This window comes from Protopterus annectens, chromosome 12.part0, assembly GCF_019279795.1.
Source record: "Protopterus annectens isolate FY-2018-M chromosome 12.part0, PAN1.0, whole genome shotgun sequence".
NCBI lineage: Eukaryota > Metazoa > Chordata > Ceratodontiformes > Protopteridae > Protopterus > Protopterus annectens.
In genome coordinates, this window is record NC_056746.1 from 628,029,746 (window position 1) to 628,055,069 (window position 25,324).

A 25,324-nucleotide genomic window follows, 5' to 3' on the forward strand; every position below is an offset into this window, starting at 1 on the left:
TGAAAGAATTAGAAAAGTCAGAAAATTAAAACATTAATGGTAAGAGAAGTAATAATGTAATATTAAAGTGGAATTTATGGAACTGTATTAAAAAGAGTTTATGGACTGGAACTAACTAGGTTACAAATAATACCAAAATGATTGCCCTTATTGGATAACTCCATTTTGATTTGTGAGTGGTATTAGGCTGCTTTGATCTGTAACATAATTCTATTTTACTAGTTCTGCTGACTATCAGATAAAAAGAGCGGTCACCACCAAAAATTAAACTATACATACACAATTGCAATGCGTCAACATAAGATATGCAGGTAAGTTTCCTTTTGAACTACAATAATGCTGATAGTCATATTTTAAATGAAACAAAGCCACTAGCTAGCAATAATGATTACAAAAGACACTTTTAAACTACAACAAAGCACAAATTATATGCCTTTAACTTCATAGAACATCTGCATTATTTCCAAAGATTGCAGAATGCTTTGCAAAGTAGACAGCTGAGACTAATACTAGTTTACAAGACCAATGTTCAATGATTTTAGTAAAAAGTAATTTTCAGGAAAGGTTTTAGCTATTTCTACATGGCAGTGATGCGCATAACCTGTCAGCGTCAGTTGTACATTCCAGTCCTGGTATAAGAAGGGGACAAGGCACAAAGTTAGACTCTACTGAATGAAGAAAAAAAAGAGAAAGAGACAAAAAGAGCTCACATAAATACACTGAATCTCTGATATCATTACCTTAACAGTCTGTTGGAGGGCTTTTACTTTTTCTGTTTCCATCAGTCTTCGTGTTAAAAATCCTTTGGCTAATGCAGTCACTTTTTCAAATTTCATATGTATATCCGTTACAGGCACCTTAATCAAAAGAAAAATACAGGTGATGGCCTCTCAATTCCAAGTACACAGCAAAACAAATTGATGACTAAAATAACCATGTGGTCACAGTATGATCAACCCACTCCATGAGCAGTTTCCCTTGAAGCAATTTTTTCATTAGTAGCAAATGAGATGCAGCCTAGGGGCTATGGCTGGTTGTAGACAAAATGTATACATGCATAAAAAAGCTCAGTGGGTTTCTTTCACTACAACAGGAAGCCACTAAAAAGAAGCATCTCAATTTCTTCAAAAGTTACAGATGTAGGGATTTCTAATACCGACAGAATATCGTCCAAGCTTTGTCCTAGGTCTCCTATTATTTACAATATTTTATCAATTCTGTTTACTGTCTGCCTCCCTGATGTAAACTACACATTGTCTGCTGATGACATAGCTTTTGGTACACAAGTTCGTTATACCCAGCCACAAAGACTACCTTAGCCAATGACTTAGAAGCAGTACAAATTTGGTTTTAACAATGTTCCGTCAGCATTAATGCAAAAAAAAAAAAAAACAGCAGCTGTGATCTTTGGCAACCAAAATTTACTCATCAAAATGTCCCCCAAAAAACAGAATTCACTGAAAAAAAAATAGTGTTCAAATAGGGTCTACTTCACCCTGTCGAAGGCCGACAATATCGAAGCTGATATTGTTGGCACCAAAATGTCGAAAGCGAAAGTCATCACGAGTGTAAATGGAAATCTCCGTAAGGGGAGATTTCCATTTACTGTAATGTAGTGCGATCTCGGAGATGCTATATTTAAGTAGCAGGGGGTGTGGGGGGTGCAGGGGGGCTTGCCCCCCTGCATAGAGCAATTTGTGTTATGTTTGGGTGTTTTTTTTTTTGTGTGTTCGATGTTCGGGGGTTTCGACATTTTCGTGTCGATTATTATTCTGTCGACAGTTTGGGTTTTCGACAGCATAATATAAACATGTTCAAATATCTTAGGCGTAGGTATATCCTCTCAAATCTCCTGCTTGCAGTACATACATACTTTTTCAATCAACCAACAAGGTACATGCCCTCTTAAGGACTTTCTACAAAGCTCTTGTGCCTTTTGTCATTTACAGTATATTGGAAAATCGCAAAGTTCACAGAGGAGAAGGTAATCTTCTTTTGCCCTATTGTGGCAGCGGGTGGTTCTAAAACTGAGCCATTCCTAATTTTCATTCACAGAATGCTGCTGGATTCTGTTTTCTTACTACGTTGTTCAAAGGGTATACAAACTAGTGTCAGATTAATGTTCAATACTCCTAAATGGTAAATCAATATGTTATATAAGTTAAACTGTCTCTCAATTTCCAATGACGAATGTTCCATTAAAATGCACAATTTTCAAACTGTTTTACCCAGACCACTGTTACTATAAAGCCTTAGAAAAGGCATTAAAAGGGAAGACTTCATACCAGAAAGTTAAGGCCGTCTACATCATGAATCGTCTGTGTGCATCCCACAACATTCATTACACACCTGCACAAAAACTTTTGGGAATATACTGTGTAATGTTCTGCCAGCTGGGACTAAATTTATGTAGAAAGGAAACAAACTTACTGTACCCTAAAGAACCCACTTGTCTTCCCAAGTAAAGTATAAACACAACATGTGAATGACATAAACAAAATCTTCCAGTTATGTTAAACAATGAGGTTTAACTAGTCATTTTCCAACCATCTAATTTAAACACTCCTAAATTATGTAATTTTAAAGGAAGATGCAACACTGTATTTTCTCCGGTTCAATCCTCGGCTGGGGTGCCTTCTGTGCGGAGTCTGCAAGTCCTTCCTGTGGTCACGTGGGCTTCCTCCGGTTTCCTCCCACATCCCAAAGACATGCTGTAGGTGGACTGGACACTCTAAACTGGCCCTAGGCGTGAGTGCATGTGTGTGTGTGTGTGTGTGTGTGTGTGTGTGTGTGTGTGTGTGTATGTGTGTGTGTGTGTGTGTGTGTGTACCTTCTGTGGAAGGTTGGGCGCTGGGCTGGCAACTCGACACCGTAAAACTCCACTGCCAATCATGAGTGGACAGGTGATCTGCTGTGGCGACCCCTAACAGGGAAAAGCCGAAAGAAGAAGAAGAAGGTGCATAAATCAGTCTTCTTGTAAACTGATGGCTAAATCAGGCACAAGTACAAAATGTTACTAGGATTCTTAAATGCATGATAACACAGTTGTTACCCCCATATCATGGGTTGTTTTTAAAGGACGAGGCAGCTTCTTTATATACCAGCACACCTGGAGAGCTAGAAGAGATTGACTTTAACTTCTGAATTTTCATGTTATCCTTTTTTAGGGATTATTTCTTAATTTGACAGGTAGTTGGACTGAGAAACTAGGCATAGCAATATACCCATTACCTTCACCACAGACTATTGGGAGATTTCTAGAGCACAGATAACTGGATATTTATACAGGACAGTAAGCAGCTCAGGGAAATTTTTAGAGAGTTCCCATGCCGGCTTTAGCTATAAAAACACCAGTATCATTAGGGATTTTGTAGAAAAAGAACACCCACACCAAACAGACATTCAAACAGGGACCTACAAATGTGGTCACTTCCCAACTGTAGATTTTGTCCAGGCATGAGTGATTCCAATCAATTCTCCTGTCCCCACTCAGGTAAAACATACAAAAGCAAATTCAGGGGAAATATGAGAGCAAAGTTGTCGTTTATAGACCCAGCAAATCATGTGAGGTGTTCTATGATGGGAAAACCACCAACCAGCTTAAATGTAAGACTGTACAACATTTCACTGAGATCAGGTTGAAAATTCTAAGGAACCTCCTGGCCAAATATTTGGTCGAATTTCCTGACCAACGCAACTTTTTCTTTCATATCTTGAACATTGTCAAGACTGAACAATTCTAATCCATAGGCCTCAACACTAGCTGCTTGATCAACAGCATCTTGTCGCTAAAGAAACTTAACCACATTAGCCACTATTAAAAATAAACTTTTCTTTATAATTTGGGCCACTTTCAGCTCGCTCTGACCTTTCTTAGACTCTCTACCTGCCAATGTTCCATGTGGTATCACTTGTACCTGCATGGTTTATGTACTAACATCCAACAGGACTTCAAAGTTGAGTGAAAAGACAGAGATGTTTTGCCTCGAGGAAAAACACCACAGAGAACACAGTGAAATACTGTATCTTGTCAATCAAACCCAAGTTGACCATCCCCTACTACTCCAATCAGCTTTCAGGTGAACCCTCTAAACACTATCCTCAAGTGCAGGAACCTTACTTGGCAATGAAGTCACAAAGAAAAACCACAAGAGCAAGAAGCTCCAAGGGAATACCCCAGCAACAATCAGAAGAAATTATATACACCACCAACTAAAATAATAAAAATTCATATAAACCTCTTAAGCAAGCAGGAAAAGTTTTTAAAGTCAAGCTCCGCAGCAACAAGTGTTTTACAGTCAGTCTGTAAACGGTCTGTTGCTGAAGCACTAGACATTAAAAGTATTTTTTGTTCGCTTAAGTGGCTTATACAACAATCAGAAAGAGGACTCCCAAAGATGCAATGCCTAAACAAAAGGGAAACTCACAGAAATAAGGAGATCGATCCCTGGGACCACATGACCGTCAAGCACGCTGTTCAACAGCCACGGCCATGAGCAAGTCAAGTCTTCCCTTTTTTACATAAGAAACAGATTTACATTGGTTTTCATGTTTTTTATGCTTTTATATTTAATAATCATTTTTAGAAATCATGACAAATGCAGTCATTATGGTTTCAAGCAAGCATTAAACTCCACTGAGCACACCGAGACTTCCAGTGAAATCAGTGACAAGTAAGGAGCTTGTTTTGCTGTTTCACTTACTAATTATAAGCTAATTATAAAAAAAAGGTTATTTGAGTGTTGTTCTGAAATTAACAAGGCCAGCTGAGTAGTTTTGAAGTAGTAGTTTTGTGCTCATCTGATGTCTTGAAGGCCTAGAGGTAAGGCTATAGGTAGGCCGGAGGATTAAAGGGACAGTTTTTAAAGATAACCATTAAATAATTATATCAAGACATAAACAATATAATTATAAAGGAAAATCAAGCATGGAAGTAAAATAAAGCTTCAAGCAGTTACATTAGACTTACCTCTTGGCTTTCATTTGGGCAAAAAAGTTAAGCAACAAACTGCCAAAGTGGATTATGTGGCCATATTCTCCCTTTTGAATAGAGAGGAGGATAAAAAGGAGAAGGAGAAGAATAGCAGGACTGACTATTCAGATGGCTAAAGGAGGAAGCTGGTGAGAAGAAGGACATGGGAAAACTGGGTGACTGGATATTCTACATATGCAGAGATTTGGGGGAAGGTGTCCTAACAAAACGAAGGACATGTGGATGCATTTCAATAGAGTGACACTAAGCTTTTCGCACAAGGGGGTCAAAAGTGGATACCCAGAAAGGCCATGGTCATGGATGGATTTCGGTTTCTTACACTGGCTGGATACTAGTGGGAGCTCTGTAAGAACAGATTGTGGGAATAGTTTTAATAGATATGACATATTTGGACATACAAGGTCAATGGAAAGTCAGTTTGTTAAAGTAGATGGGGAAACTGGGAGGTGTTTTCAATACAACTTCGGCCATTGTTGGAACCCATTACAATGCAAATTTCAGCATCAATGCATGGCATGCGGAAAGCCAAATCCCTTGGCCAAGACATGTTTTCATCTCTCATGCCCCCAAAACAAAAACCCCTATATGCCATATCCCCTTCAAAAGGTACACAGGACCCTCCTCCAACACCAGTAAGTGGGAACATTTTAAGTGAGTGGCTCGGGGCTTATCAGGATAGAGATGCAGTGGCATCATTAGATGAAGGGTTCACCAAGTGGTTTAGGATACCAGCAAAAGGAAAGAAAAAAAGATGGATCATTAAGAATTTGAAATCTGCAAGAGAACATCTGGATATAGTTAAGGCCAAGTTAAATAAGGAACAAGAAGCTGGCAGACTGGCAGGTGCATTTCCCTGCCCAGTGTTTCACCTATAGACATAGTCCCAAAAAAGAAACCAGGGGAATTCTGACTCATTCATTACCTGTCATGCCCTCATGGGGAGTCTGTGAATGATTATATAAATGGTGAATGGACTTCAATGCATTATGCTTCATTTGATAAGGTGGTTAGTAAGGCAAAAGAAAAAGGGGAAGAAGCCCTTATGGCAAAAGCAGACACAGAGACTGCTTTTAGACTTTTGCCCATTGCTCCTAAAGACCAGGGATAGTTAGGCTTAGTTTCTGAAGGCCAGTATTACATGGCTAAATGCATGCCAATGGGTTGTTCAATTGCATGTGCTACATTTGAAAAGTTTAGTACCTTTTTGCATTGGGGCGGCCATGGTGGTGCAGCGGTTAGTGTTGCCGCCTCACAGCAAGAGGTTCTCCGGTTCGAGCCTTGGCTGGGGTGCCTTTTGTGCGGAGTCTGCATGTCCTCCCTGTCCCTGTAGTCGCGTGGGTTTCCTCCGGGTGCTCCGGTTTCCTCCCACATCCCAAAGACATACTGTAGGTGGATTGGACACACTAAATTGTCCCTAGGTGTGAGTGTGTGCGCCTTCTGTGGAAGGTTGGGCGCCAGGCTGGCAACTCAACACTGTAAAGCTCCACTGCAAATCATGAGCGGACAGTGATCCGCTGTGGCGACCCCTAACCGGGAAAAGCCGAAAGAAGAAGAAGAAGTACCTTTTTGCATTGGATGGTGACACATAAAATGGGGGAAAACAACATTGTTCATTACTTGGATGAGTTCATATATGAGGGGGGAGGAAAGATATGGGGGAATGCCAAAGAGCATTAGACATCTTTAATCAAATTTGCAAAGAACTGGATTAAAGTAAAGGAACAAAGCCAAGGGCCAGACAAACAGCCTATCATTTTTGGGCATAGACATTGACTTTGAGTAGACAAGGTGCAGAAGTTACATTTAGCATCTAGTCAAGAATTAAGGCCGAATAAAATGACACAAACAATTGCAGGAGCTAGTGGGATTAATGAATTCTGCATGCAAAGTAATCCCAGTGGGGCATTCATTTATGGTGCAGCTTGCTGCCAAAGGGTCAGGATTCACAAAGCCATACCACTGAATTAGGGTTTCACGAAGAAAGAAGAAGAAGGATTCAGGGCTATGGTTTAGGTTGCTTGCAGATTACAATGGGGTAGCAATTTGGCAAGAGACTGACACACAATATCCGCTTGAAGTGCTTAAAGAAGCCACAAGGGGAATGGTTTTGGGGGTTATTTCCAAGGGCAGTGATTTAGCACAGCCAGGCCAAGTGAAGGTAAGGACAGGTTAGGTATTTCAATCACAGAGATGGAATTTTTTACAGTGGTAGTGGTCTTATACATATGGGGGGAAAAGATGAAGGACAGAGTGGTTTGGCTTTGTTCTGATAACAGCATAGTGTATACTTTAATCCAGTTCTTTGCAAATTTGATTAAAGATGTCTAATGCTATTTGGCATTCCCCCATATCTTTCCTCCCCTCAAATATGAAATCATCCAAGTAATGAACAATGTTGTTTTCCCCCATTTTATGTGTCACCATCCAATGCAAAAAGGTACTTCTTCTTCTTCTTTCGGCTTTTCCCGGTTAGGGGTGAACATTCAACTAGAGGGTAAGGGAGTGTTAGGCAGAATGATGAGGCATTTCACTTTTTAAGTGCTTCACACTAAATGAGACAGTTAAAGCACAACACATATCGGGCATTGATAACTCACTGGCAGATTCCCTTTCTCGTTCACAGTAGCCCTGGTTCAATCCAAATGCAAATCCTACCCTGGACTGAGTACCAGAATGCTTATGGACCTTATGGGCAGGCGAGAATGGTGGCTAATGTCTAATGCCCTCAGTGGAAGGACAAGGGTAAGGTATAATAAATATATACAGCACTTTTAGCAGACTAGACTATCCAGGGGTTGAGAACTGGCATAGCCAATTCCACCTCATCAAAGTAGGGCTTACATTTTAGTAATGAAGGAAAAAGGTTGGAGTTTGGGCTAGCAAGAAGCACATTATCAGCCTTGAATTGGTTTCATCAGGCTCTAGGATTAAGGACTTAACTAACTCATGTCAAGTCTGGCCAATGTTTAAGAGCTGGGGGAGGCAAATGCCTAAGATTCAAGACAAGAGGTACCCCACAGGGCCAGCAGTACTACATAAACTATGGGTTTCTATCTTAGAAGTGTGCTCTTCTTCATATGACGTGGCATTATTTATTTATTTATTTTATTTATTTTACATTTGTTAACTGAGATAGTCTGACTGGACACAGGTTCATTTTCAGCGGAGGCCCGGGGAGAAAAGCTCCACATGTGGATAGTTACAATAAGAGTTAACAGTAGCAGTTTTACACAGTTACATATAGATACCAGTGCAGAATTATAGGATTACATGCATACTTAAAAAACTTGGAATACATACGTACTTAAAACTTTACAATATTCATTTTCTTGTTCAAACTTAAGACATTTTTAGTGGTACAAGGCTGAATAAGGTAGCATATAATTTAGTAGTACAATACATATAAGAACGATAGTCAATGTTTCAGAAATTTGAGACTATTTTACAGATAGCCAGATAGTGAAGAGAGTGGTAAGCTGGTTAGTCAGGGTTGGTACAGGGGCACAGCCAGTGACTTTTTAGGTATTTTTTGAGAAATGTTTTAAATTGGTTTATAGAATGGATTGCTGTCAGTTCGGCAGGGAGCTGGTTCCAAATTGTACCAACAGAGTTCCAAAACAATGACTCATCTGCTGAGTTTTTAGATTTAATAGTTATTTAGAGCTTTAGATGGTCAGAGATTGTTCAACCAAGGAAGAAGAAAGGCCTACAGACTGTATTACCTTTGACACATGTACGTATGTCTGGGGAAGACACTTGGGTTTATCTAATTAATCCAAAACAGATCAAGATGGGAAAGGTCAGTGGGTAAGAATTCTTACCCCAAAGAGTTTGGAATGGAAGTTGGCCACATTCCTGTTGGAATACAGCAACCATGGGGTGCACTAGAAGGTCCATACATTTATCATCAGCAAGGGGATTCTCTTACATAGTCCCAGGTGAGAGCAGTCTTATGGGAAGCAGTGAAGTTGTGTGGCTTAGACACATATAGCTATACATTACATTCATTTTGGACAGGGGCAGTGTCATACGTAGGTTCACTTTACATTCTCGAAATGCTAAAATATCGAATTTTAGAATTTCGAGCCTGTAAAGTCGAATGGACAGAAACCGCAAACCCGGAAGTGTCAAATGGATTATGTCAAACCCGCAGTATGGATAGAGTGTTAGGTAAGTATACTGTTTTTTGAGGTTTTGGGAAGGGTTTGTGTGTGTTTGAGTGTGTTGGGATGTTTGAGGTGTGGGTTAGGGTAGGTGTCGTGCAGTGTGAATGTGTTAGTGTTGGGAGTGCTGGTGTTTGTGTGTATGTGAAGTGTGTTTGTGTGGGGGCTGTGGAATGTGTGATGCTAGGTTGCGTGTGTTTTGGAGTGTTGTGCGACCTCGGAGTTAGTATATATAAGTAGGGGGGGTGGGGGACACAGCCCCCCACATGGAGGGTGCAGGGGGGGCTTGCCCACCATGCATATACTAATGGTAGGTGTGTGTATGTGTTTGGTTGTGTGCGTGTGTGTTATGTTTATTGTAGGGAAGTGTTTGGAGGTATGCACGCTGGTGTATGTATGTGTTTTGTAGTGTGTGATGTATGTTTGATGGGAATTTGTAGATTCACGGTTTTGTGTTTCGCGTTTGTGTATGTTCAGCGTTTAGGGGATTCGACTTTATAGTTTCGTGATATTGAATTTAGATAATTCAGTATTTCAATACTATGAAGTGAATCCCATACGCACACACAATAGTGGTATCATTAAGAGGCTGGATAGGTGGAAGTCTAGGTGTGAACAGCTTTAATTCTTGTTTTTTATGTTACAGCTCACACATCGTTGGAAAAGTGCATACGGGTAGTGAGTCATTCATTTATCTGGAGGCTCTTTTGCTAGGTCCAGGGCAAGTTGGCTTCATCCTTCTGAAGGCAGAATCAAGATTCTTCTGAGGCGATTTGGATCGGGGTGTCAGGCATTCAATGGCATCAGATTAGGGCAGTGCTGTGCCAAACAGCCAGAAAAGGTAAAATTCCCAAAGCTACTGTGCTGCATTTGGGGGGGGGGGGGTAACAAAATTTGCTAAGCTTCCAATTAAAGATTTAGTTGGATTGATTGTGCAGGAGGTAAATTATATACAAGAGTGCTGGCCACAGGCTATTATCTGTTGGCCAAAAGTGGTACAGAGAAGAATGTGGAGGGGGCTAGGTCCATTAAAGCAGCAGCAAGGATGAGGCGAAGATTCAATAATACTATAGATAAGTTATTAGGAAACATAAGTGGGGTGTACATTGCTCATCCTGGTATTCAAGTCAGGTCGTGAGACAGGTAAGCTGTGATGAGGTTCATTTCTCAGAGAATGGTATGTAGATTTTATGTACAGAATTACAAGTAGGTTTAGCAGGGAAGGGCCTGCACTTGGTGATAGGAAATGTGCTTGGTGGAAGTCAAGAAAGGTAAGAGAGGTCAAGGTAAGTGAGGGGATTCTCAAGATTCTTTAGCTGGACCTCCCACAGGCCACACAGCTCCAAGAGATTGTTGCCATGGGACTAACTAGCTTGGCAATGACTCCTTGGCAAATTGTAAGGCAGCCCAGAGGAATTAAGTGAAAATGTAATTCTATGGGCAGGATTAATTAGAAGGACCGCATATCAACAGTGATTTGTGTTGCTCTTTAGTGTTTAAGGCACTGCTATGAAGTAAAGAAATGGCCTCCCTGAAGCACCTGCCTTGCACACATTTCCAAATAATTGATTTCAATCAGTAAGGGTCAGTGGCAGTAACCGGCAATAAACACACTGCTGCGGGCATTTAGCCCACCTGATCTCTTTATGTTTTTATTAAAATATAACAATGATGGTGATGCAAAAATAATAAGCAATGTGCTGAATTGATCACGTAACTGCTGTTCACGGGTTAATATACTACTGTGCATCAACAGTTACACGTAAAAGTGCTTTAGCAAATAATGAAAATGGCTGCCAGTTTAGTAAGGGACAAAGAGAGCTGTACCAATCTTGGATAAAAGACTACTCGCAGGAGACACAGCAGAGCCATGCAGAGCTTAGGCTAGTGATGAGACTGGCAACACTTAACAACTGTAGATACAAACTTATTTATTCAGCTATATTTGAAAGTACATATACCTGGAGTTATGGCTACCTTTAAGTCTCCCGAAGATGCACTGTCTAAACTCCAGCAATCTCCACAGCCCCTGCAAAACTGGTAAAAGGATGTAGATGGTCTAATGCTAAAAGGCAATCCTCTTTCTCTAAACAAGTGCTAGATCCTTTTCCTGTTTTTAAATGAATGATGGTAGAGTGTCAGAAGACAGCTCATGTGGTGGTATGGTCTGCTTCTAATACTCAAATGACTGGATATAGAAATCAATTCAATTGTATAAGGATGATGGATGTTAATTATAGCTGAATACAGCACTGTGACTGTTACTTAAGCTTTTTAAAAGTGGTACAGCAGTCTTTGGCAAGTTAAAATCACGCTCTTCTTTGTGATACATATTTTGAATGATGCTTTTCAGGGGGTGTATATGTACACAATTAATTTTTGATTATATAATTGCATACACTGGCATCTCACAGTTAAACAGAGTTGAAGTAAATGTTTGAATTTATACATCAGTGGTCAGTGGTGTCACTGTCTGTCTTAAGCAGGGATCATGAAGGCTTTTTGTTCATGCCGTACATAGTTTGATAAATTTATCACTGATATGTTACCGTTTTTTTTTTTTTATTAATTCTGAACAGGTGTGAGCTATGGGCTTGGAGTAACTACTGGAAGTTTAATGTGATTTACTCAACAATCCATCTTGAAAGTACAAGCCATAGGGTCGAGGCAGCTTGGATCTGCAAACGATCACAAAGTAGGATATCTGAAAGGCTGGAAGATGAATGACTTTTCTTTAATCTCAGGGAATGAGAACGGCCTAGTAGATGATCAAAAGAAAAATAGTGCATCTTCTTACACCTATACAGTAAGACCTCACTTTGTATGCAGGAAACTCATTTAACAAGTACTGAAACTGTGGCACTAATGCAGGGATTATACAAGAAAGGGAATCTGTACTGATTAGAGGTCAATAACTGCATGTAGAGCTTACTCTTGTCAATATTTATATTCTCCACACTACACCTGTTAAGGAAATTGATTGTTTAATTAGGGACTGGGTTGTCGCACAAAGTGGCATCACTTTATGGGCCAGAGATTTAAATGCTATATTGTCTCCTAATGAGGTATCTGCTGGCCTTAGAAGTTCGTTACTCTGCCAAACAGTAAGTTTGTCAAAAAGTATTGAATATGTTTGGGATAATAGATACCCATGTTCTGTTTGGCTATGCTCACAAGTCTATACATTTAACTTGTTCTCCTCTAAAATATTTTCAGATCGTAACATCATATGATACATTCCATTACCTGCAATCGCTGGAGGTGTCCCCAGTTCACATATCTGATCATGTCTCGCTGTTAGTGAAGATGCAATTGCCCTTGCACTACAACATTAAGAGAAGGAGATTAAATATTATGTGATAAGCCTGAAATGATGGAATTGGTCTCTCAATGAGTGTTTGTGCTTCTAATCTGATATTGTTAAAACTTGTTGTTTGCATGTAATAATGGCACCAGTACAAAAAGAGAGGCTAGATGCAGTATTTTTATAGTTTTAGTTTTCTCCAATAAATTCCTGACCCCCTTGTTGCCTACTGTCTGTATCCCTAATTGCAATTATCCCTATTGGCAGAATCTCCTTTCTCCATTCTCATGTGGGCTTAGTTCTTAGAATACTTTCTGCTTACTTATGAATATAATATTCTGCATGGTTTTTGTTATTCTCCTTGAGAATATGCATCCAAAATCCCAGTCTTTCCTTGTTTCTTCAGCTTCCCCCATTTTGTATCATCCCTTTCCACTTTGAATTACAGGTTTCTGCTTGTGCTATGTGTAAGAGCCTTAACTGTGAAGCTCTGAAATACCCATTCATATTGGGTAATCACAAACCGCCTTCTTCTACTGTAAGAATCAGTTTATCCCACTTGACTCTTGCCGTCTTCCCCTTCCAGATAAAATCCTTCAGCTCTTTATTAATTTCTATCCACAACTTCTCTGATTGATAAAAATATGCCTGACCTATGTATAAAACTAAAGGGACTAAAATCATTTTAACTGCTTAAATCTTGTTATCCATATACATATAACAGAACTTCCAATTTCTCAGTTTTTGTGTTATCTTTTGTTTAGTCCCTTCCCACATACCCTTAGCTGCTACACCAGAATACTTTTTAATTCTTACTCCTAAGTACTTCATTTTATCAATTTCCCATAAATAAGGCTATTGCTGAATCAATTCATGTGTGGGTATATAATTTAAAGCTACTGCCTTAGTTTTAGCTTCATTAATTTTGTGTCCAGAAAAGATATGAAACTACCTCAAAATGTTCCACAACACCGAAATGTCCTTTTCTGGTTTCATCAGGTATAAAAATAATATCATCTGCAAATAAAGCTAGCTTTTCTTGACTACCATACCAATTATAGCTTTCAATTTCTGAGTCTTTTATTTTTTATTTGCCAATGGTTCTAAACATAATGCAAATAAAGGGGAAAGAGGACACCACTGCCTTGCTCCTCTGCTCAAACAGAAATTATCAGAGAGGAACTTGCCCACTTTACTTTTCACCTCTGATCACTCATATATCCTCCTAATCACCTTATAATTTTATGAGGGAATTCAAATGCTTCCAGCTTACTCTGTCAAATGTTTTCTCTGCATCAAGACCCACTATCAAAAATGGTATTTTCTTACATTCTGCTTCCCTCTGAATCATCAGTGTTGTTGTTGTTGTGTCTTTCGGCTTTTCCTAGTTAGGGGTCGCCACAGCAGAACTCCGGTTTGCTAATGATTGGCAGTAGAGTTTTACGTGCTGAGTTGCCAGCTCTGACGCACAACCTTCAACGAAGGTATGCCCATTCATGCATGTCTCCACACAGAAGACGCTCTAGCTGAGAATAGAACAGGACAACGTCATACTGTGAGGCGACAACGCTACCGCAGCACCACCACCGCGAGTAGTCCCTCTGAATCATCAATCAATCATCAATGTTCTGTTAATTTTGTCAAATGTTTGTCTCCCCTCCATAAAACCACATTGATCCTTATCTATCAGTTTTGTCATCACCTTTGCCATTCTTTTAGACATTATAGTCAACACTTTATAACCATGGTTTATGATTGAAATGGGCTTGTATGAAGTAGGATCTGATGAAAGCCTCTTTCGGTATTACAACCACTGTCATTTTCTTTTAGGATGTTGGTGCTTCTCCTGCTAATAAAATACTGTTAAAGAAAACCTTTCAGATTTTTATCAGTTTTTCCCTCCTAGCTTCCAAACTACTACAGGAATGCCATCTATTGCTGGGGACTTTCCTGTGGATTAGTTATACATCACCATTTTTATCTCATCTCTTCCTGTCCTAACTGTTAATAACTGAGCCTCATCTACCTCTAACCTTGATATATTTAATTCATTCATAAACACTTCCATTTGTACATTTTCTTAATTTCCATATTTGTTTTGCTTTATACGGACTTTCATAAAATTTCCAAAATATTTCTAGCACCTCTACAGGATTTCTTGTTATCTTCCTTGTTATAGGCTCCCTAAGCTTGGCAACAACCCTTTCTACTTTCTATTGCATGAGTCATGTTAAAAGTTTTTGCGTTCTGGAGTTATCAAAAAACAATTGCTTAACCGCAATGTTTCTAAACTTAAGCATATTATCATAGTAATCCCCTACTTTCTGTGTAGCATTCTACAATTGGTCCTTTTCTTGTTCTGTGAGACCCCCCCACCATTCTGCAATAGTTTAACATTTGTCAGTCCCTCTAAATAATTCTTGTTACTTCATCATATCTCTCTTTATTTTGTTTTTACTGTTTTTTTAAACTCCACTTTAATTTTATCCCACTCCCTAGCTATGTTTTCAGACGAAATGTTATCTTCTCAAATAACTCCCAAATAATTTCCATTACCCATTCCTTAAATTCCTCCCTTTTCAACAGATAGGTGGGAAAGCAGCAGTACCTCATTTTTATTTCATTATCCTGTGTTTTTTATTTTAGTTATTATTGGTGCGTGATCTGAAATAGTTACTGGATGCATATCAAAACTTTCAATTAAATGCACTTGTTCCTGTGAAATGAAAGTTCAGTCTAGCCTAGCCCAGTTTATGTATCTTGGGGAATAATATGTAATTTCACTCTGAACATCATAAATTTCATCAAAAATCTACCTTCTTTTGTTATATTTTCCCTTTTAGGCCTCCGGACACATCTTCACTGCTGCAATTCATATTTCAGTCCCCACCTATAAGTAATATTCCCTGCTGACAGCTTATTATTTCTCCCAGAATTTTCTTAAACTCCATTATAGCAGTTGTAGGCGGAATATAAATACATGCCTGTGAAATCCTCCTCCCTTGCCAGTAGCCCTTTTGTACTACAAATCTATCATTATATTTTTTTATCCTCTTCTATCACTACTCCTCTTCAATTAACATAAATACTCATGTTTTCATTTGTCTCACATATTCCACTGAATAACCATCCTCAAAACCTTTCTTTACAGAATTCACATGTTCAATTCTTTCCAAATGTGTTTCCTGTAGCACAGCTATTTGCAGTGTATATTTTTAATATAGTTCACTACTCTTTATTTTTTGTATATATCTGTGAGACCATTTACATTTAAAGGTAAAGTGTCATTTTGCTAAAAAGTTATTACCCCCACCTTTTAGGTGTAACAGCTTTTTAAGTACCTAGTTCCAGCCTTTGTGTTGCATGCACACACTGATGTTTGGCAGGTTGATCTTCTACACAGTTTTTTCTCATTTCCATTTGAACCTATGCCACATCTTACAAAACTTTTTGTTTTATTGAAAGTCCTCAAACAAAAATACACACACACACCCAATACACCCCTAAAATCTACTAATTTAGTACTAACACACAAAACTATGTACAGCTTCAAATATTGAAATGTTACCCTCCTAATAGGAACAATTGTCTCAAAATTGACAGAAACACTGACAGACTTGTGTTAACCTAAAAGGAATGTTATCTATTCTAAGATGCATGGCACAGCTTGTGCCTCTACTAAGTGTTGTCTGGTTTTGTCTAATTTGTATTGCTCTCCCAGACTGGGAAAACACTTGAATGCTTTCAGAAAACATTAACTCCTAGCCACTGAAAGAAAGACAATGAAATAAAGAAGTATTCTGTTTTTATTGCTCTTTATCAGATTGTCTCCATGGAGACATGATACAGAGTTGTTTCTACAGACTTACATCTATTTGCTAGAGGAACGCTTTATTATATTCAATGTTCTTTTTTTATTTCTTTGCTTTCTTTTAAAACTTGTTACTGTATTAAGTCAAGGGCCTTAATCCAGTCACTCCCTTATGCAAGAATGAGAAAATACATATTTTTCTTGTATCGTGCTTTATTGACCAGACTTTTCTTCTTTTATGTTACAGTGCCTACATTTCTTAAAACTGAACAAGGAGAAAGAGAAAAAAAGGGGCACCTGTTTACTTTAGTATCCCCATTACACTTGAAAATAACTGAAAAAACTTTACAGCATGCAGATTATAGCATGCATTATAAAAATACTACTTTTAAGTACAAAATTTTGTTTTACTTACAGCTAACACTCTCCCTCCTCTTCCCCTCTCCTAAGTGTTCTTCCTAACATTAATGACATGATGTAGGGCATACGGTTTAGAGTCCCCTACAAGTTTAACAAAGTAAAAAAAAGTCCAATATTTCTGGGTTTTCTTGTTCTGTCATGTTTCACAAATATAATTATTGCTTTGTAATCCCACATTTATTTGTCAATTTCCAATATTCTGGTTTATTTCTGTTTATCTTCATCTCCCACATCCAGTCTCTCCATTTTCAATATACAATTGATTCTTTTAGACAACTCTTTTGCTTTTTTCTGTATCTCATGCATTTTCCATGAAAACATATCACTGGCAAAGTCTCCCTGAGGTCTTTATTACCAGAAGAACAAGAAGCATCTCCTTCTATTTCACAGCTCACTTTTTGTTGGACAAACTTTTGTATTTCCTCTTTAGCGTGTAATTCATCATAAAATGATTTTGACCCTCCAGGAAAGAATATTCTGAAGATAGCTGGGTACAGCAGTTTGAATCTCAAACCTGCTTCTCAACATTCCCTGATTAGTGGAATAAATTCACTCTTCTTCTGCTTGTAGGGTTGCCACCTTTTCAAATGCCCAAAGTGGGACATTTTTGGTACAAACATCAGATTTTGCAGGCTGAAACATACCCACGGCCAGTACAAAGGACATAACTTCACTTGTTTGCCTAAATAAAAAGTTTGTAGCGTTTTAGTTTTTTTATGCTTTTTTCTTATCTTATACATGTTTCAGACACAGAATAACTGTTTTATGCAACTATGCATAAACTATATAAAAACTATAGTGTCCTATTGTCCTAAATTTTCCATTTTTTTGCCATTTTACAATTTTTTACACAACTGCCCACTGGGGACTGAGGGACTGTCAAGTAAAGGACTATCTGCTTGGTGTACAGTGAGTAATCATTTTCCACAAACAATGTACTGTCTCCCACTTTTAGTACTTTGTCCTTCTGCGACAGTTTTGTCAGAATCAACTCCTTCTGCTGGTAGGATTGAATCTTTAGTATTAAAGGTCTAGGTTGCTTTCTCATGAACAGGTTTGGAGCATACACATGAACTGCCCTTTCAATTAACAACTCCTGCTGTGGAATACCAGTACAGTTGCTTATTTGTGCTTTCATAAAATTAATACAATGTGTTCCTTCCAGCTTCTCTGGTTCAGCAAAAAAATCTCAGGTTTTCCCTACATGCTCTGTTTTCTAATTCTATTATTTTTGAAACAGGTCTTCTTCTGCAGTCTCATATTCAGCCAGTCTTTTCTTTGTTTTGACCTCTTATTTTTACAGTTTTATCACCTCATCTGAATACCTGTTTAAAGGTACTTCCATTTTTTACAGCCTTTTGTTATTTGAGTTGAAATACTCCAGTGTTTATTTTAATTAAATCTGAGTACATTTGACTTATTTTTTCCTCTAGGATACTGGAAGTCATGTCCTGCACCAAGGCTGGAGCTTGCACTGCTGTTTTGCTGAATAGCTGCAGAATTCATCCCACCTTTTGTGATTGGTTTTCTTTCAGGTTTGCTGAATTTTTCTGCTGGCATCCAGGCAGTGTACTTACTAGCCAGTTACTGAAATTTACCCAAAAATATGAGTTTACTGCTCTCCCAGTGTGAAAACAGAAACTCAGACAAGAGTGTTGAAATCAAGCTGCTACTCAATGTGCAGCCATCTTGAAAGAGAGGGAATAATAGTTTTTTATCATGATGGCTATGCTGTCTATATTATCTTGGAATGTGATTGGCCTTACAAGTATAGATAAAAAGGAAAGATAATTGAATTATATTAAAAATGCAGAGTACAAATAGCAATGCTGCAAGAGACATATTTGGAAAGAAATGAGCGTGTGAATTTGACAAAGAGAGGATTTCAGAATGGATATTCAATGGAATATTAGAGACAGAAGAAAAACGGAATTAATTATACTAATTGTTAGAGGGGCTTCAACAGTGACAGATGATAGAAAAAAAGACAAAAATGGTAGAACTGTGGTAATAAGGGGCTACTGGCAAGGTAAGAGGATTACAATGAATTGTGTTTATATTCCACAGAAAACTGCTATTGTGGAGTTTATGAAACTTTTGGGAGAAATAATAAACTTTCAGCAAGGGAATACGATTTATAGGTGGAAACCGGAATTTGATTTGCAATAGTGATGATGTATCAGGAGGACCTAGAAGGGACAATATAGCAAAAAAGGGTAGATTTCTCAAGAAATTCATGAAAATATTTGGTATGGATGACATGACTTCAGTAGTAAGAGCTCTAACAGAAATTGCATATTACTCCCTAAGGTACAATAACTGGGCTACGCTAGATAGAAATTACATTTCACAGGAACATATGAATTTAACTGAAAGCTGTGACACACATCCAATAACTATTTCTGATCATGCAGCAATAAAAATGAAGACAGAAATGCAGGGTAATGAAGTAAAATAATAATCTGGCACTTTCCACACCTACCTGTTAAAAAGAGAGGAATTTAAGGAATGAGTAGTGGAAATCATTCGATAGTTATTAGGGAAGATAGAAATACCTTCAGAAGTTTTAGCTACTGACTGGGATAAAATGAAAATGGAGTTTAAAAATATGGTTGAAATAAAACAGAACTGAGATATGGTTAAGAAGTAATAAAAATTGCTTAGAGGAGCCGACAAAGGTTAAAGTATTGTAGAGTAAGGGGAATCTCACAGAACATGAGGAGGAGAAAATATAGAGTGCTAAAGAGAAAGTAAGAGAGTATCTGGGTAATATGCATGAGTTTACAAAGACTGTAGTTAAGCATCTATTTTTTGATAACTTCAGGGCATAAACATTTTTTAGTACAGCGACTGAGGCAACAGAACACTGAAAAGGTTGTCACTAAGCTTAGGGAACTTATAACAAGAACAATAACCAGAGATCCTGTAGAAGTTTTAGAGATATTCCATACATTTTATGAAAATCTGTATAAAGCAGAGAAATGCGGAAAACAAGAAAAAGTACAAATGGAAGTATTTATGAAAAACTTACTTATACCAAGGTTAGAGGCAGACAAGGCTGAAAAGCTAACAGTTAAGATAGGAAGTGATGAGATAAAAATGTTGTTGTTGTGTCTTTTGGCTTTTCCCGGTTAGGGGTCACCACAGCGGAAATCCGGTCCGCTAATGATTGGTAGTTGATTTTTACATGCCGAGTTACCAGGCCTGACGCACAACCTTCAACAAAGGTACGCCCATTCACGCATGTCTCCACGCAGAAGACGCTTTAGCTGAGAATCGAACCCAACAGCGTCTTACTGTGAGGCGACAACACTACCACAGCACCACCACCGCGGGACAAGTGATGAGATAAAAATAGTGATGTATAATTAATCTTCAGTAAGGCCTCCAGGAACAGATGGTATTCCCGTGGAAGTCTGGAGCTTAGGAGGGAAGAAACTGATAAAGCTCTGGAAGATTTTAACAGCATTTTAACTAATTACATCTGAGTGACACCTTCATCTACATTTGCAGTTAACTCCTACTGATGCCTCTAGGCTTCAAATATTATTTTTTCATATCTGCATCAATAATTTCAAAACCATGCTATATACAAGGTTTTAAAAGACCATCTTAATGCTTACTCAATGGTAAACTCAACTGCAATAATATTTGACTTCTGTCTAATGCAGATAAATATATATTAACTGTTGTTTTTTATGATACTGATGTATATAGATATAATTTTCACATTTTTTAAACATCTCAACAACCAAGTAACACATACAGAACTCCCTAGACTCATATGAAAGCTCTCAGCTAGATGAATAAAATGTTGCTGACAGTATGTATGTAACTTAAGTGGTTGCTGAAATACTATAAGTTGTTTAAAACATATTACAACGTTATTTATTTAACATTTGTTAACCGGGAAAGTCCAACTTGGAACTAAGCCAATTTTCAGTGGAGGCCTGGGGAGAAATGCTCCAGATGCATGTTTTTGTAACGTGTGAGGAAACCAGAGCACCCAGAGGAAACCGACACGATCGCAGGGAGGACATGCAGACTCCACACAGAAATTACAAATGTAATAGTTACTGTGACTTATAAAATTCAGTTTAAGACCTAGAAATTAAAGAATATTACTACTATAAACATAGTTAATGCTAAAGAGTTTCCAATTTATACTTCCTCCATAACCCCTATAGTTCCAGAGATATAAACATTTGTTCGAAATATGACAACATAATTTGATTCTGTCGAAAGGCATACGCTCCGCCAACTGGAAGTTACAATGCAAACTTTCTGAGTTCCATTGGAGTGAATGAATTAAAAGGAGGGGAAGCACCAACATTTGGAAGAAAGCTGTGATGACTGTGTTAGCTAAAGATGGCAAAGACCCTTCAGACCCAGCTTCATATAGACTCATCTCAATTTTAAACCACGATTATAAAGTGTTTATGTCTATACTAGCTAAAAGAATGGCAAAGGTGCTGCCAAAATTGTCAGATATAGAATATAGATCAATACTGCCTTACTCTCCTTTACTAACACTATACTTCAGCATAAAAACAATGGCTATCTCTCCTCTGCTACTTTCCTAGACCTATCTAAAGCTTTTGATGTGGTCCCACACAAACAAATTATCTTTGTCCTCAATAACCTATCCTTCTCTCAATCAGTCACCAACTGGTTTCAGAGTTACCTGTCTGACCGCCAACAAGCCATTGTATGGCAGAATGACATATCTCCCCAACTACCTATCACCATAGTGGTTCCCCAAGGCTCCATCATTGGACCCCTACTCTTCTCTGTTTTCACAAATAATCTAGCCTCTGCCACCAAACATGGCACACTCATACAATACGCAGATGACTCAATCATTATCTGCCCAGCCCAGTCCCTACCCAAACTGCAAAAAGTCACACAGGAAGCCTTTTCCTCTGTTGAAACTTGGTTATCCGATGCCCAATTAATACTCAACCCAAACAAAACTAAACTACTCATCTTCCAACCCACCAAACATACTCAAAACAACTCTCACTTTAACATCACAGCAAAAGACAACACCACTATATACCCAACTGAACACACCAAATTGCTAGGAGTGGAAATAGTCAATAAACTAAAATTTGACATTCACATATCCATGACCATAAAAAAAGTCCACAAAAAACTAGGAGCATTATACAGAAATAAGCAACCTCTCACCAAAGCAGCAAAGATTTCAATAGCAAATTCCCACCTTATCTCCACCCTACTTTATGCCTCTCCAATATATACCAACCTAAGGCAATGCGATCTAAACAAGCTAGAGACATGCTACAACAAAATCGCCAAATTCGCCACAGGGGCATCCTACCGTACTCACCACTGTCTCTCACTTGCTGAAATGGGCTGGCTTGAACTTCCTCACCTCCTTCAATGGTATCAACTCTCATTCGCCCACAAACTAGTAAACCAGTCACTAAATGTTCCATCCCTCCAGAATCTACTCCAACCCTATCGCACCACCAGACCACTAAGATCCAGCAACAAAAATCACTTGCAGATCACTAAAGCCAATAACTCTGCTGGTGAAGCACTATTCTCTTGCACCATAGCCAAATTATGGAACTCCCTCCCACCCACAATTACCTCTATACCATCATGCACCCACTTCAAAACATTACTAAAAGCGCACCTAAAAACATGCTGGCTATGCCCTTGCAACTCCCACTCTTAATATCACCCACCCCATCCAACCACTGCCTTTCTTTCCACTCCACTAACTACCTTGATTATAGCAAGCTCAGATGCTCATAAGCCTAGTACTTATTATACAGCAGGAACTTCTTATTGTAACATTTGTTAATGTCTGTTATGTACTTCACAGATAAAGATTCTAGTTGTCTACTGATGTACTATGTTCTTCATCTGTAAATATGTTGTAAGTAATTGCTATGTTAAATTGTTAATTGCTATGTAACCCAACGTAATTACTGTCTGTTTATTTTAACTGTGGAGCTTTTCTCCCCGGGTCACCGCTGAAAATGGACCTACGTCCAATCGGACACTTCCTGTCAACAAATGTAAATAAATAAATAAATATGGTTTTGTGGAGAAGAAGCAAACTTTTGACAACATTAACAGAACAATGAGGATCCAGAAGGAAGCACGGTGTAAAAAGTATATCTGTTGTTGGTGGGTCTTGATGCAGAGAAAGCATCTGACAGAGTAGGTGGGGATTTTATGAGTAGGGCATTGGAAGAATTTGCATTCCCTGACACAATAATAAGATTAATTAGGATATATGAAGGATCAGAGGTAAGAATTTTAAAGAGGGAGGGTTCCTCTCAGATAAACTGTGTTTGAACAGAGGAACCAGGCAGGGGTGTCCTTTTTCCCTTTGTTATTTGCTTTACATTTAGAGCCATTGGAAAAGAAAATAAGGGACTCGGAAATGTAAGGATATAATTGATATGGTAATCAAGAAAAGTTGGCTTTATTTGCAGATATTACTTTGTACCTGATAAATCTGGAAAAGGACAAATCAGTGTTATGGAACATTTTGAAATAGTTTCAAGTCTTTTCAGGATATAAAATTAATGAAGATAAAACAAAGGCTATAGCTGTAAATTATGTATCCACACACAAACTGGTGCAGTAATACCCATATTTATGGGGAGATAAGATGACGTATTCAGGAATATGGATTAAAAAGGCTTCTGTTATGGCAGCTAAGGATATGTAGGAAGAGACTAAAGAAAAATTAATACAAAAACTGAGAAACTGCAAACTCTTACTTATGGATATGGAGAGTGAAATATAACAGCGAACATGTTTTTAGTCCGTTTAGTCTTGCATATAGGTCAGGCATACTTTTATCAACCCGAGAAGAAGTTGTGGGCAATAACTAATAAAGAATCACAGGAATTTACCTGAGAGGGAAAGAGAGCAAGAGTTAAGTGGGATAAGTTGATTCTTCCAATAGAACAAGGTGATTTAGGTTTACTTGATTTGAAGGGATATTTTAGAGTTGCACAGTTAAGGTTCACATACATAACACAAGCAATGATATCCTTGTATTTCCGAGTCCCTTATTTTCTTTGGCAATGGCTCTAAATATAATTCAAAATGGAAAGTGATGATGATGAAACAAGGGGAAAGTTCAAGAAATAGAGAGAGAGTGAGATTTTGGATGCAGATCCTCAAGAAGAATAATAACCACACAGAATATTATGTTTATAAAGTACCAGGAAGTATTCTAAGAACTAGCCCAATATGAGAGAAAGGAGATTTTGCCAATATGGCTGACTGCAAGTAGGGGTACAGAAAATAGGCAAGAGGAGGCTAGAATTTACTGGCGAAACCTGGCAAAAGAACAAGATATTATGAGCAAATAACTCAAACAGGCAAGGTAATAGAGTGAGATGGGGCCAAGAAGACATCTGGATTGCAGTCTATAGACTGCCTTCCCTACTAGAGCTTGAGTACAGGCAAAGAGAAAGGGACGGGGAAATTTTGAGTGAAAGATCTGCTCTGTTATAGTTTTCAGTTGAATGTTAAAATGGGATAATTAGTAGAGCACATAAATATTGCATGATAACTATAAGAATCAATTGGAGGCAGTTAGAAAAGCCTGGGAAGAGAGACTAGAAAAGCAATTTACAAGAAAACAATGGGAAGGCATATGTATGGCTCCCAAGTATGTAACCAAGTCCAGAAGGTTGTGGTTCTTTGCTTGGAAGTGTTTGCATAGGTATTTTTATACCTCAAGCAAACTTCAAGTATTTTTTCCGTAAGCAGACAGCACATGTTGGAGGTGTCATGGAAAAGAAACTTAAGTGGGCCAGGTGCTGGTTCTCCTTGAAAGTGAACAGCTCCATGGCTAGTACACACCACTTAGCAGTGAGAAGCTGGAATGCCTGTTTACTTAACTGCCATTCTTGTCTATGACCTGCTGACAAAATGCACTTCCTAGGTGACATCCAGTGAGACTGAGAATAATTCCTGTCTTGAGTAATGTAAGTTTCCAGACTTGCACGGGTAACCTCAACAGGGAACCAAGTGTGTGCCTCCCTGCCTTGTATGCACAACGCTGCTGTGAAGTTGGCCATTACCAGTTGCAGAATTTCTGGTATCCAAAACATCCTGATGACTCCAAGTTTTACTCACTACCAGCTTTTTTTATAAACTGATGTGGAGATGTTTCTGGGTCATGGCCCTCCTACTATAGACTTTGTATTTCCAACACAGCACTCCCTTCCCAAGGTTCTGTTGAAGGAATCGACAATCAGGATTTGGTTGGGCAATGGTTAGGAGAAAGTACAGTTGTGTACACTTACCATAAATGTAGATGTTCAAGTGTATTCACTGTTGCAGTCATCACACTTGGGTTATCTGCCCACAGGTAGCCCTCAGTTGGCCCCAATACCAGAGTCTTGGGATTTCTGTGTCAGATGCTGTCGCCTCTTCCATGACGTCAGGATGTCAGGGGTATAAAACATGCAGCTGATGCCATTACATCAGTTTTTCTTGCCCCAGATGTTAGGAGCCCTCAAAATAGGAAGCAATTACATGGTGTGGAACACCTCCAGTAAAATGTAAATACCATAGCCATAAGACATGGGGAAAAAGATGACAGGTAGAAAGTCTAGAAAAGTCAGGGGGCT

General features: G+C 38.5%; 1 protein-coding gene across 2 annotated transcripts in view; it reads right to left on the minus strand.

The window, feature by feature from the left end:
* The window catches only part of CCP110 (centriolar coiled-coil protein 110), a 640,744-nt gene that overhangs the window by 162,271 nt on the left and 453,149 nt on the right, over positions 1-25,324 (minus strand). For both annotated transcript variants that reach the window (XM_044089754.1, XM_044089755.1), the window contains one exon: positions 741-857. In XM_044089754.1, the coding sequence (XP_043945689.1) occupies positions 741-857 (117 nt within the window). The remainder of the gene's footprint in view (positions 1-740; positions 858-25,324) is intronic.